The sequence below is a fragment of the Gastrolobium bilobum genome, unplaced genomic scaffold, assembly GCF_033153095.1.
Source record: "Gastrolobium bilobum isolate Gb01-03AN ecotype WA unplaced genomic scaffold, APGP_CSIRO_Gbil_v1 utg80189, whole genome shotgun sequence".
Classification (NCBI taxonomy): Eukaryota; Viridiplantae; Streptophyta; class Magnoliopsida; order Fabales; family Fabaceae; genus Gastrolobium; species Gastrolobium bilobum.
This window is the reverse complement of record NW_026899312.1, coordinates 15105-29171: the sequence shown is the minus strand read 5'-3', so window position 1 is coordinate 29171 and position 14067 is coordinate 15105. Positions and strand designations below refer to the sequence as shown.

General features: G+C 30.1%; 2 protein-coding genes across 4 annotated transcripts; one reads left to right on the top strand and one right to left on the bottom strand.

The window, feature by feature from the left end:
* Positions 1-2593: 2593 nt before the first annotated feature.
* On the top strand, positions 2594-5063 carry LOC133289383 (E3 ubiquitin-protein ligase APD2-like). 3 transcript variants are annotated; one of them, XM_061487301.1, is made up of 8 exons: positions 2594-2826; positions 2923-3149; positions 3267-3363; positions 3485-3562; positions 3762-3982; positions 4099-4168; positions 4252-4576; positions 4653-5063. In XM_061487301.1, the coding sequence occupies exons 1-8, from the start codon at positions 2697-2699 to the stop codon at positions 4729-4731; spliced, it is 1227 nt and encodes a 408-aa protein (XP_061343285.1). In that variant the 5' UTR covers positions 2594-2696; the 3' UTR covers positions 4732-5063. The 3 variants fall into 3 exon arrangements, with proteins under 3 accessions (XP_061343285.1, XP_061343286.1, XP_061343287.1); XM_061487302.1 differs by having other exon boundaries at positions 2594-2830; positions 2933-3149; XM_061487303.1 differs by having other exon boundaries at positions 2705-2830.
* A 7176-nt stretch (positions 5064-12239) lies between these two features.
* Positions 12240-13022, bottom strand: LOC133289386 (peamaclein-like). Its single transcript, XM_061487306.1, has 2 exons — positions 12856-13022; positions 12240-12661 (listed from the first exon to the last, which is right to left on the bottom strand). The coding sequence occupies exons 1-2, from the start codon at positions 12929-12931 to the stop codon at positions 12471-12473; spliced, it is 267 nt and encodes an 88-aa protein (XP_061343290.1). The 5' UTR covers positions 12932-13022; the 3' UTR covers positions 12240-12470.
* Between the last annotated feature and the right edge of the window lie 1045 nt (positions 13023-14067).

The window sequence follows — 14067 nt, the reverse complement described above, 5'->3', positions numbered from 1 at the left end:
TGTTAAGGTACACATGTGATAAAATTGAAAAAAAAAAACTATACCAATGAACGCATTTACAAAAATTGAAAAAATCGAAAAAATATTAAAAACGTGAATAAAATGTTTTGAGATTTACGAGTTGAATACCTGAATAAATATCACAAAGGTACAATTGAGGAGGAGAAGAGTAATTTGAATACACAGTGAGATAATGAAGATTTGAAAGCATGATGGTTAGCTAAGGTGATCAAACGTGAATGGGCACGTACAAATCTTAAAAGACTCATTTGGGATAAATGTAAATAGAGATTGAAAAAGCGAGATCTAAGTAAAACATATATAGAACGGAGAGGGAATCTTCATATGTTTCGTAAATCCTTTTCATTATTATTTGAACAATATCAAAGAAGAAAAAAATAAAGGAGTAATAAAAAACTACGAGACTGTATCTATATTGGTGTAAAGAAATTAATATTGCCTTGTACATTTTTAAAATGAAATTTCATTGTATAATTTGTATTACGTTTTGATGTGTACATTTTTATTATGATAGTTATTACTGTACTTGATTTAGTTTTTTTTTTTTTAATATTAATTGCATTTTATTTTTACTTGGATTATGCAGAAACTCAGCACACAAGATTTTACAAAGTTTGGTGGGATATCTCATTGTGATTGGGCCTCAATAAATATTACTTGTGCTTAGCTCCAAGTGAAATTAGTAAAAATAAATTGGGATAGTTATTCGGCTCAATCTTGAGATAAAAATATATTAAAGTTGAAGTATACTTAAGATGTTTATATATATATATGAGTTTGCTTTTTCTACAGTTAATGTAGATAACTTATCTACATTGAGCCCAAAACAACATCGTTTTGAGGCGAAAATTAAGATATTTTTGTAATTATAATTTATTTCAAAGTTAGTCTTTTTCATTATAATTTTTTAATTTTTCAACTCAAAACGACGTCATTTTAGCAGCGAATATAGATAACTTATCTACATTCACTTTAGAAACATTAAAGCCTTATATATATATCACAATTAGTTAATATTTGTATAAAAATAAATAAAAAAACTTATACTTAATTTTAGTCACTAATTTACGTGCATGTGATAAGTATAACTGTAACTGTAAGTCTAGTAGGACATGTTTAATTATCAAATGAAATAATAACATTAAAAGACATTTATAGGCTATTAAGATGCTCAACCTAAATTATTCTCCATGTACTGACTCTATTGGAAAAATTTGGAAGACTCAATCACTAACAAAATTCTTAGATAATACTTAACTTATCAAGTAATTGTCCTTCCACATAACCAAAACCATACAATAACTCATAACTTGTTGAACTACTTGGAGCTTTTTGTGCATGATAACTCCCAAAAGTGGAGAGCTATCTTTTATGCATATAACTTCTTACTAGTTTCTTCAAAGTTTATTTGCACTTATATAGCACAGAAAATATCATATATTGAAATAATTATTATTTAACATTTCGTACAAAAAATAAGAATTATTAAATATTCATAATTACAAAAATATATATTGTTGATTGCAAACAAATCACCATGGTGTGTTTCCCGAGGACTTTCAGAATCAATGATTGTCCTCACACATTAACACAAGATTTTTCAGTGTGCTTTGTCTTTACTCACATTTTTTAAAAAACTTTCTAGGAGGTCACATATCTCATAATTGCTCCAAGTCAAGCACACTTAACTATGGAGTTATTTTGTTATGGACTATCGAAAAGTAGATGCATTTTGTAAGTATAAATAGTACCTATTAATTCTTATAAGTCATCATCAGCTGTACAGTCTCATACCTATATAGTCTTTGGATCCTTTTGTTCGGGTGTTGATTCGATTCTTTTAGTGTTCCTCCCTTTAAAACATTATATTATACGTTTTCTTTTCTACTAACCATACATTCAATTGCACATTAACTCTTTCACTAACCATGCAATTGTCTACGTCCGGAATGTTACAATTTAGCTACTCCCCTAGTTCTCCTGTCACTTAATATGGTGTTTATTGAAATTAAGGATTGGTTTTACGAGTTATTTTCTTTTTCCATAATTTGTTTGTCCAAACGTAACTTGAGGATAACTAATTTCTTGATAATTCTTTAATTATATATATTAAAAAATAAATTGTTTTGAATTTTAGTATAAATTCAATTAGTAAAAAAGTTTAACAATATAAAAATACGTACCAGGGCAAGATTTAATAAGAGAACTAACTTTGAATCCTGTAATAAAATTCTTTTAAACTTTTTTATATTAGGTTCATCTTTTATTGTATTTATTTTTAGGGAAAAAATAATAATATGTAACATGATGTAAAAATTTTTACCTACTGATCCGTTGGATTCTGCACCAGCATTTTTTATTTTTATTACATGTATGGGACCCACATGCATTTTTGTTTGAGTAGAAAAAATTGTTTAGATCATGTTACATGACGGTAGCTTTACCCTTATTTTTATTTATAATATAAAACTTTTTATTTTCGCCCCCCACCCAACAAAATTCTGGTTCTGTCACTCCAATTGACAGTTGGTTAGTGTACTAGATAGAAGGGTAGGAATCAGACACACACAGTAGAAGAACCTACCAGTCTTCTCTTCTTCCTCTTCTTTCAATCTATTTTCGTCTCTCCGACACACTCACTGAAACTGTGTTTTCTGAGTGACAACAAAGAAGACATGCGGAGGACACTATGGTTGCCCAATCCTACACCATATCAGCCTTTGATGCATCCAACTCATAGCCGCTCTCAGCGATTGCAAGACACATTGGCGTGCATTCTGGCCCCTATGACCCTTTATATTTGTGGCATGTAATTTTTCATCATCTTATGGTTGTGTCTCTCACTTGATTCCTCCTGCTGAATCATGCCATTTTTTTTTTTTTTTCATCTTATATATTCAGTTTCAGCCAGTCTCCTGTATGGGTTTTACGGGGATACTCGCCTTGTGCTTGGTCCAAGCTCATCCCGTTTGATGAAGGCGAGTTCAGTTTTTGTGGAGCAGGTTGAAGTAACAAATGAGTATAATAATGGTGTTCTGCTCTATGCTTTCAATAAGAAGCCTGAGTTAAGCTCCCAAACAAATTGGAGTGCATCAAAATTCCTAGTTGTTGGAGCATACAGTCGGAAGGTAAAACAAACACTACTAAATTTTTTACTTGTCTATGAGGTGTTAATATTAATAATAGCTCATTGCACATCACTCAAAAAGTGCCTGAACATGAAGATGTTGAATTTTCATCTCTAGGGAATTTCTTTGTGGTTAAATAAAGGCTCCACCATTCGAATGAGGTGGGAAGCACCAGCCAGTAGTATAAATCAACTTGAAGGGATAGTGATTAAAGGTTAGTTCAATGGAAAACTCATGTCTTTTTATTTGTATTCTTTACTCTGTACATGCATATTCCCTCCGACTGAGTAAGGATTTTAGAAATATCTCACGAAAGATTCATTCTTGTTTCATAGGAGAAAGGAAGTTTGAAAAACTAAAGCCTAAAGAAACGTTCTTCCTTGATGCAGTTGCTGGTCGTGAGTCTGTAGATGGTAATTGATTTCCAAGCTATTGATATAAGAAATATTGAGACTCTCTGCATTAGCAACAAGTTTGGGACCATCTTTTATTCTTATTAATTTCCACTTCTATTTAGTATCTATGGTTGCTTATGGCTAAGTATCGTAAAATTCTAATAGAGACAGTAGTTTGTTACAAATGTTTTGATATTACTATTATGGACATTGCCAGGTAAAGAAGCTGAATACATTGTTGAGGAAGATGATGGGTACCACATTGGGGTTCTAAACATGAATGCCAGGAGCATAATATTGACCATGAATGTTAATGTTTCGGCAAAGGTATATGATACCACCAAAGCCAAAAAGATGTGCTCTGCTGCGAATGGATCGTGCAGACTTAGTCTTCTCTTCCCGAACACCTATTATGTAATTCTAACGGCACCAAAAATTGTAAGGCTTACTAATTTACTAGCCTTGTCTGACTCATATATCTTTCTGGAATTGTTCTTATAATCTTATGGATTTCTCCGAAGTAATTCAATATTGTTCATATGAATTGAATACAGGGAGATGATGACGAATGGTATGTTGAAGTTTCTTTTATAGCTCGTGTAATAGCCTACGTAGCTGTTTTAGGTACTTTGAATTTAAATTTAGTCTTGTGAAGCGTTGGTTTAACTCTATCTGTGACTAAAGCTTCCATGTTTTTCAATTTGAAGGACTTTTTATGATTGTTATTTTCCTGATACTGAGATGCCTTGGAGTGCGTGATGTTGATGATCACAATACTAATGTGGAGACATACGAAACAAGTAATGTAGTTGCAGCACAAGAGATAACTGAAAATGAGGCCATGACGCATTTGAAGCCGAATCCAATGACATATGGAACAAACGAAAATCGTGATGAAGAATCGGATGTGTCCAGTAGCTCTTCAGATGAGTTATATGATGAAAAATTATGTATCATTTGTTATGATGAACAACGCAACTGCTTCTTTGTTCCTTGTGGCCATTGTGCCACTTGCTATGACTGTGCACAGAGGTATACACTGAAGAAGATTTTCATACACTTTACCTTAGTGAAAATTCTCAGATTCTCATTAGAGTGCATTTTGCAGGATCGTTGATGGGGAGAGCAAAGTGTGTCCCGTATGCCGAAGGCTTATTCACAAAGTAAGAAGATTATTCCATAGTTAGGCTTGCCAATATGCAGTGATATTGATGTGGAAGATCATGTGTATGGTGGAGGAAATTTGAGATGAAATTAGAAATTGGAAGTAGGTTGCTTGAAGAGTGTGAGTGTGTGCTATTCTATCCGTAGCTCAAATGTATTCCCAAGGCTTTCTATTTTTCCATCGAGCTGCAGGGGAATGAGTTACCATGATTTTGACTCTTGAGTTCATCTTAGCAGCAATAACTGGCAATTTTTTTATTACTTCTTGACTTGAAAGATTGATCTTAAAAAATTGCCATGTTACTTTGACAGTATAATTAGCACAATGTTTCAGACTGTTTGTTTATTCTTTGAGTTCTTGTCAGCTGTAGAATTCATGCTTATTGTCTCATTTCTTTCTTTGGAACATTTTTATTATCATCATCATCTCCTCATTTCTGCATCTTTGTCTAATTCAATTTTCAGCTACATTTGAATCTCTGGACTTTTTAACAAAACTCTACAAAGATGCTAAATAATGTTCTGGTATTTAACCAACCTGCCGACAAGGCTCCCATATATTTTCTCATTTTGAAGACTCTGTGTCCTTATTTGAAAGTCAGTCGATACCACTAGGACCTATTATCTCTTCTCCAGAATAAGCAAAAAGGTTTGTAATGTAAACTGTACGGTCATATTGGGAGAAGTGTGAATGATACAGAACTTATATAAACATTGTTCACATTCATTTGAAGGAATTATATTAAGCCGAAAGTTGGTTTCACTGATGCCTAACTATCCTCAAATGCAGTTCTATGCCAAACATCCAAGGTTCATAAATCATGTGTGGATACATTGATATATTAGATTGACTTTGAAGTTTCAAATGGAAATAGGAGTTTAATATAAGCAAGTAACAACACGGTGACCCACCCAGATATAAAATAACTAGATGATCATGCATCGCCATTTCCAAGCCTTACTTACAAACTATACCTGTCAATGCCAGGGAACGTAATTGAAAGTACTAATTTGCAGGCATAGCTTGTTTCATAGATCATGAATGTTTTACTGTGATATCAGACATATGAAGTTGCTTAAATTTCAATTTACACAAAAAAGTCAGTTTATACTATCGCTTGGCTTAGAGTTCTTGGCTTGCTTAAACTTCAAGGTCAATTCAGTTAGGAAAACGAGTATTGTATATCATTTCTTTTTTCAATCATTCATTGACATCAAGATCCTACATGAAAATTGGTTTCCTGTACAGGGATGACACACGTGTTGGACCCTTTGCAGGAGTTGAATCAATCTATGTAGGAATTGGAAGAAAATTTCTTTGATGATATGGATGCACTCAATTTTCGGTGTGTTTTTCCACTCACAATGTGATATATATCTTAATTTTGTCAAATTATTAATAAATAATTTATTTTAAAATAAGGTGAAAAAATAATTTGACAAAATATAAGATGTCACATTATGAGTGAAAAATACACCGAAAACTCGATACATCCATAACACCGAAGATATTCTTCAATTGGATTTATCTAAAAATGATGTAGAAAATATGATTATGTAAATACCAGGTTCCATTCAGTGAACTGATTTCAAATGATTAAAGTTGCCTTCATTTATTTATAATGCTTCTTTAATTTTTATCTATTCATTTATATTATTTTTCTCAGTGGGTGGCATGAGCTGTTGCTGCGTTGATAAAATTAATAAATTAAATAGTATCTCTCGTTAGATTTCTTCCTTTCTGTCTATGTTATATTCAAAATTCATCTAGTTTTACATAGTAGTGCTCTTCCTTCTTTGGGCTTATATTTCTTTCCAAGTGATGTTCTTTTAGTTTTAGTAGAAATTGAGTCAACAAATTCATACACAACGGAAAAATAGAAATGAATCATCTCGTGTGTGGAAGATTTTAGCCATACATTCATATATCAATATTCAGCAATTAAAGTGACATTTTTCATTTTTTCTTTTTACAAATTTCTTCTTCAAAATTTTAACTGTTAATCTGGCTGAGATTTTCCACATGATCATGTAAAACCAAAAAAAATAAAAAAAAATTAATTGAAAGTTCTAATAATTCCGTTCTACTTTTATATTTCAAAATTGAAAGAGTCAATCTCTCTCTACTTTAACTTTATATTTTTAAGTAACAATATTTTCTTTTTACAAGACTGTAAATAATATTTACAATATGGTGGCTGTATGGAGAAAATAACCATTATAGAAAAGAACTAATTATTTACCAAAAAATAATTAAAATTAATTTATTATCTCTCCAATCATATTTTGTAATATATATTAAGTAAAGTTATTCCTGCAGGTTCAATAAAATTAATTTGAGTTTTATATTTATTGTATTATAACTTATGTTATAAAACTAAGGGAATTGTTTTTATTATGTTACATAACATAAACTCATTTTCCTACACACACAAATTTTATATGGGACTCACTTTAAATTTTTTCTGTTTTTCCTATTTTCTCTCCTCTCTCTTCCTTTTGTGAGAGTAGAAAATTTGCTTTTATATTATATAACATAACAAAAACAATTCCCTAAAACTAATAGATGAAGAGAACTAAATTAAAAATGATCATAAAGTACTAAATTATATATTTGTTTTTATTTTAAAAAAAGTAAACAATACGTGTAAGACTAAAAATGTTGATTGGGCTTGACAATAAGCTGTCAAGTCAAAAATCAGGACAGTAGACATTATTTAGCTTATCAGACCAATTCGAACACACTTGTTCGAACTGTAATGTTTTGTCGGATTGGCCCAACAAAATACGATTTCAGAATTCAGACATATATATTAACCGCTACATCTGAAATTAATTTAGAGCTTTATGTTTATCATGTGACATAATCTAATTTCATTTTTCTACACACACATCAAAGATGTGGGGTCCACATTTTTTTCTTTCTCTTTCATCATTTCACTTTCTCTCTCTTTTTTATTGTGTGAATAGAAAAATCAAGTTGGATTATGTAACATAATAATCATAAACCCCATTAATTTAACTGCTTCCAATCGCGTTCTTTCGTACATCTTGTTAAAGCCATTTATAATTTGTTTAGATAGTTACAATCCAGATTTACTTGATAAGCTCGTTGTCCCTCTAGTATTCCACTGAAAAAAAAATCATAAATTCTTTTTTTTTGGTAAGCCATAAATTCTTTTTTTATTGAGCCAATCTTCTTTTCATTTGACTCAATAAAAAAATGATTTAAGAATATAAAATGTATGTATAATTAATTTTAAAATAATTTAAATTTAAAATATAAAAGGAAATAGATTAAGAATAACACATGTCATTTTTTTTAAGGAAGAATAAACAAAGAGATTAAGCTACTCCAATTTCATCTCTTGTTATTATGTGATGGATCGCTTAAATCCATTATGGTTATAGAAATGCATCACTTAAATCCCTTTTTGTTCAAACTCATTATTTAGACCCACTATGATTGGACAAACGTATCACTTACATGCATTACGGTCTTATACATATAATTTCCCCCCTAATTTTTGTCCTATATTATTAAAATAGTCAATTAAAGTTACAGTATAATTATGCATTAATGATTAAAATAAAAATTATATAAAATTATTTATTTTAAAACAATGTTGAAATTTAAAATATTAAGAGAAATTAAAAGTGTATTATCTTAAAAATATATTTAAGTAAAATAAATCTAAAAATAAATATGAAAAGTTTGCCTTTCCATATTGTTATCTTAAAAATGTTATTGTAACATTATTTTTCTCCTATTTTTTTTTGTTATTATGATATTACTAATTGAAGTAAATTTAAAAATAAACATTTCTTTAAATTTAACAAAATAAATTTAAAAAGTTCGCTTTTCCATATTTTCATCTTAAAAATATTACTATAACATTGTTTTTTTATCCTAATTTTATTTTATGTTATTATAATATTAATAATTAAAGTAAATTTTAAAAAATTGTTTAAATTTAGCTTGGATATAATTTTAAGATAATAAATTTTAATTATCTTAAATAATGTTTTTTAAATAACTTTTAAATAAATAATTCTTTTCGATAATTTTCAAACTATTTTTATTGAAATAATTTTAGATATTTTAATTTAATATTTAATATTTAATTGTAGTATAATTTATTTTGATAATAACATAATAAGGATAAAAATTAAGTAAAACAAACAAATATATATGTATAGGACGACATGGTCTAACTTATACATTTTTGTATTTATAATTACAGGTGTCAAACAACTTGTCGGGTTAATCCGTTTAACTAAGTATAGTGGGTTGGGTTGGAATTATCAGCCCATTTAGGTCTATTTTGCATAAGTGCAAGTCAAAACAATTGATTTTAAATAAAATATTAGCCATTGACTCTTTTACAAATTTTTGCAATTTTCTTTGCCAAATTTAATATATAGGCGAGTTGAAGGCAGGATGAGATGAGTTGAGATTTTTAATCCATTTTCAAAATTGGGCCACGCAGAGTGGGTTGACATCTCGGGATGGGTTGGAGGCGAGGTGGGTTATTGTAACGCGCGGCCGCTTCAAGGTCAATATTGTCTGTGTCTCTTTGCACTGACGATTACTTCTTGCCAGCCCTTGGGATATTACATTCCAACTAGCTTCCACCTAGTTCGTCCTCGAACCACACCGTATTAGAAGAGAGGCCCTGCTCTGATACCAATAGAAACGCCTAGCCGCTTCAAGGATCAATGACCGTCCCCACAAATTAACACGAGACTTTTTAACTTGCTTTGTCCTCATTGACACACTTACTGGGAAAACTTCTCAGGAAGTTACCCATATCAGAATTGCTCCAAGTTAAGAACACTTTATTTTTTATTTTTTGGTAAAAAAGTTAAGCACACTTAACTATAGAGTTCTTCTGTTCCGGGCTACCGAAAAATATATGCATCTTGTTAGCATATGTAATACCAATTAATATAAACTATCCCCAATTGTATAGTCTCATACTTGCACAGTCTTTGAAATTTCTCTCTTTCGGGTGTTGATTCGATTCATTCACGTACCCCACCCGCAAGATTTGGCATGGGTCGCTCATTATTCTTGCCTCTTTTGTACCGACAATCACTCTCAGCCCTTGCCAGTCATTGGGATGTTACAGTTAGTGCCTCTCTATCCACAAGTAAGTGATGAGCTTGAAACACATAGAATAAATGATGCACTTCTTTGATCACATCGGATCACAATGGTAAATAAGAGGAGTGAAAATGATTTTTTTTTTATTTTGAAATAATATCTTACTCTCAAAAATAAAATCTCAATATGTAAGATTGAATAAATCTGATGACTTATTTATATACAAAAAATATATTTTTATGTCAAAATAATAGTTTCATTAAAATGTTTATTGATGTTAAACATTTATAAAATAAAAAATGAATTTAAATGACACAACATTGTGTCATTAAGTAAAACAACCGTGTTAGGATACCAAAAACAAGAAAAGAAAAGTAAATAATCGTGTTTTGGTACATATTTGTTGGTTTTTTATACTTTCTTTTCTCTACAAAATCAAGAGGAGAGAGAGAAAGATAAAGTATTATGGAAGAAAAAAATATAAAAAATTAATAAATATATATAAAAACATGATCTTTTCAATTAAAATGATATAAAATTTGTTTACCAAAAAAAATGAAATAAAATTCCTCACAAAAAAAGATATAAAATTATATTCTTTAAATGATAAATATTTTTACTATAAAAAAATGAGACTTATTAATCTCATATGATTAGAAATATTTTTTCTCATATTATAGAAACAAATATGTGGATTACTTTATTTTTTATTTATTTATTTTTAATAAAATATGAGCTTATATTTTTATTTTTATGAGGTAAGATAAAATATCTTCAATATAAAAAAATATTTTTCCAAAAAAATAAACAAGAGAAACCCAACGAAACGAGACGAAACATAAAGCTGCGTCCATTCATTTACGTAGTCTATAGTACAGAGCACGTGAGCTTGCTCCCATATAGATCCGTCCGTGCTCCTTAAACGACGAATTAATCAATTAATACTTTATTAACGATCCTATGTACCAAACTAGTAAAGATCTGTGATTGACTACACGATTTTTGACATTTTTTTTGTGGTGTACGCCACACTGCGACAGCTATTCACTGCCTATGATGGAGTGACACAAATTTTTAATGGAGCGTTTGGTAGATAAATTTTTTTTTCTTACGTGAGAATTACAATTTTTAAGAATATGATAGGAGGATGAGTTTTCTAGAAATGTTAGCAAAAAAGTGTTTGGTAGACTAAAATATTTCTGAGAATATTGGGTTAATTTTCTTAATGCTATAGTTAATTTTCTTAATGCTATATTTAGTTGTATTAAATTTTTTCTTGCCATAAAAATCCTAGAATACCACATCCTGGATGGTATTCCTGAATGATATTTTTAAAAAAATTTACACACAATAAAATTTTGAGAAAATCAAATTACCGAATTTTTTTTAAAAAACTTGTGCCAAACATGAATAAATATAATTAACACTCTCAATTTTTCGAGAATCCTAAAAAATATATCGTACCCCCTAAGTGGAGTATCCGAATTTTTTAATACTCTTTTGACATCTCAAGATGAATTGTAGAAATTCAAAAAAATATTTGAAAATATTATTTAATATAAAAATATGTCTTGACATTTTAAAATTATATCATATCGTGTCGACTGACTACTACTAGGTCCTGATCGAAACGTTGCTTGCATGAGTTTTATTAGCTGTTGGATGTAAGAAAATAAAATTAAAAAAAAAAACAAAAATAAATAAATAAATAAAAGTGAAGACGAAATTTTTTGTATTGAAATAATTGTTAAAAAAGTTAGTAAAAGTTTTTTCTCATATGAAATAAGTTAATTTAAATATGCATTTTATTTTAAGTGTCAATTAATACACAATAAGTGTGAAGACTTTTATAGTAATCATTTAGTATATTATTATCACCCCAGTATCTTATTTATTTATTTTATTTTATTTTGGTAAAAAGTATCTTATTTTTGTATACCTAAACACTACGTACCGGATCGCACGTGCATCATAGCTGATAGCTCTACACCAATTTGAATATTGGGTGGGGTGGGTATGGCCCGTATGGGTGAGCTTTATTTCGATTTTAGCTTCCCCTTCACAAATCAGCTATGTCGTATGGCCCGCGGTCAGGAACTGGTCGTGTGCGGATTGTAAAAATTGACACAATTAAAATACTTTACAAGTCTCACTTATAAATAATAAGAAACATTTGTAAAATATAATTTCATTATAAAATTTCAATAAATTACACTCTGAACAGATGAGAACTTTTCTCATCCTAAATATTTTTTTCTTTCTAAATAAATATAGAATGCATTTCAATCGAAGAGCTCGAATTTCATTTGTCCACAGGAGAAGCTTTACCAGCTGCCTAATGACGCTTTTCTTATACATAAATAACCAATTTCTTTAAGCTGATCATAAACAAAAAAATTATTCATTACAAATTAAGTGAAGAAGGTTACAATTTACAAACAAATACATTGACGAGAATCAAAGCATTGCTTTTATTAACTAACCACAGAAACTAATTAAGGCACTCCACATACACATAAGGGCAAAGAGGACCCCTATTTATTCCCATCTCTCTATATATAATACATAAACATAAACTTAATTAGCTAGCAAGAGTTTTCGGTGGAATTTCTCATAAGATGGAGATACATGCATGCCAGTAGTGAAATCAAAGATTTAAGGGCATTTTGGCTTGCCCTTGGAGTTCTTCAAGTCCCTGTAACAAGGACACTCATGCTTGTTCCCATAAGTCCCGGATGGCACACATTTACACTTATTGCAGCAGATCCCACAGAACTTCAGGCATCTATACTTCAGGCCAGCTTTAGAGCACCTCCTCGCGCACTTAGAGGAACATAAACCTGAATCTATATATCCAGAATCGTGCATAACATCAGTTAATGTTAATCAGCACAAAAAAAAGAAAAAAACTAGCGTTTATAAATATAATTAATCAGTGGTACCAAACTAACAATATTGTTTGAAACAAAAACTTATAAAATGGTAGGCTATAAAAGAAGTAATACTACTACTAATAATTGGGCTTATGGCTTACCAGAACCAGCCATTGACACTTCAAACAAAGAGGAGCTGAGGACAAGGCACAAAAGTAGCATAGTTGCAAATACTGGCTTCATCTTCAGATTGTAGAGGCAGGAGAACGATATCAAGTTGTAAGAGGTATGGTAATTAGAGTGATACTCAGAGAAGCCGAGGAAGGACACTGAGACTTATAATTAGGATGAGTTGTGGGGGTGTGAACCAGAGAATGGGGTTATTTATAGCAAAGAATGAAGGGTAGCTGAAAGGTAGGAATATGTTAAAGTGAGAATTTATTACTCCTTAGCTAAAGTAAAATCCTTTAGTATCAAAATTGCAAGCGGTGAGACAGCTGGTTAGTGGTTTTGGTATTGGCATATTGTGAGGAAGCCGCGTGCCTTTTGGCTTTATAAATTCCATAGAGTTAAATTATCATTTTGTCTGCTATATATGATAGACATAAATGTTGCATTGCATGTTGATTTATTGCCAACTTGCTATATTCATTGCATTGGATGAGTTGTTCTTTCTTGGGAGGAACAGCACAAAAACTTTGTTTACGTGGCTTCTACTTTAGACCTTCACCCCTGAATTCACCCTCTTTTCGTTTGTATTAAAAAAAGAATTCAAGACAATAACAGGTTCTCCTATTTGAAGGTTAGAGTATGCACTCGCAAACAAGAATCGAATCCAAAAACCTCTTTATTATTATTATTATTATTATTATTATTATTATTATTTGATACTGTTAGTCATGACCGGGTAGTGGGTAAAATTAATATTCATACACTACTTTTCTTACACCATTCTTAAATTACTTTCTTTTTAACTAATAAAATAAAAAATATACATTTTAACATATTTTCTCTTTATTTTTCCCTTCCCAAAATAGAGAAATGTAAAAGAAAGTGTAAATCTTTTGGTGTGTAAATGTCATTCTCCTAAAGCCAAGGATATTTGCTTCAGCTCGCTAATTTGTAGCCCATACTTTTATAATTACATTAATTATAAATTATATTTAAAATTAAATATAATTAATAAAATATTCAGATAAAGCATATATTCTCTTAGGTCTCTAATTAAAATTCATAGTAAATAGGGATGTTCGCGGTCTAGATTGGATCGATTTTGAAAGCAAAAATCATTTGATCCAATACCTTCGGTTTGATCATTTAATCATCCATTCGGTTTGGATTTTTTTTCAAATCCAATCCGATCCAATCCAATTTTTTTC

Excerpts from the sequence above, each read along its gene's own strand:
- LOC133289383 (XM_061487301.1), top strand. The coding sequence starts at position 2,697 with ATGCGGAGGACACTATGGTTGCCCAATCCTACACCATATCAGCCTTTG. Across the intron at positions 3,150-3,266 it reads TTGGAGCATACAGTCGGAAG|GGAATTTCTTTGTGGTTAAA; the intron begins GTAAAACAAACA and ends TTTCATCTCTAG. Across the intron at positions 3,364-3,484 it reads TGAAGGGATAGTGATTAAAG|GAGAAAGGAAGTTTGAAAAA; the intron begins GTTAGTTCAATG and ends CTTGTTTCATAG.
- LOC133289386 (XM_061487306.1), bottom strand. The coding sequence starts at position 12,931 with ATGAAGCCAGTATTTGCAACTATGCTACTTTTGTGCCTTGTCCTCAGC. Across the intron at positions 12,662-12,855 it reads GTTTGAAGTGTCAATGGCTG|ATTCAGGTTTATGTTCCTCT; the intron begins GTTCTGGTAAGC and ends CTGGATATATAG.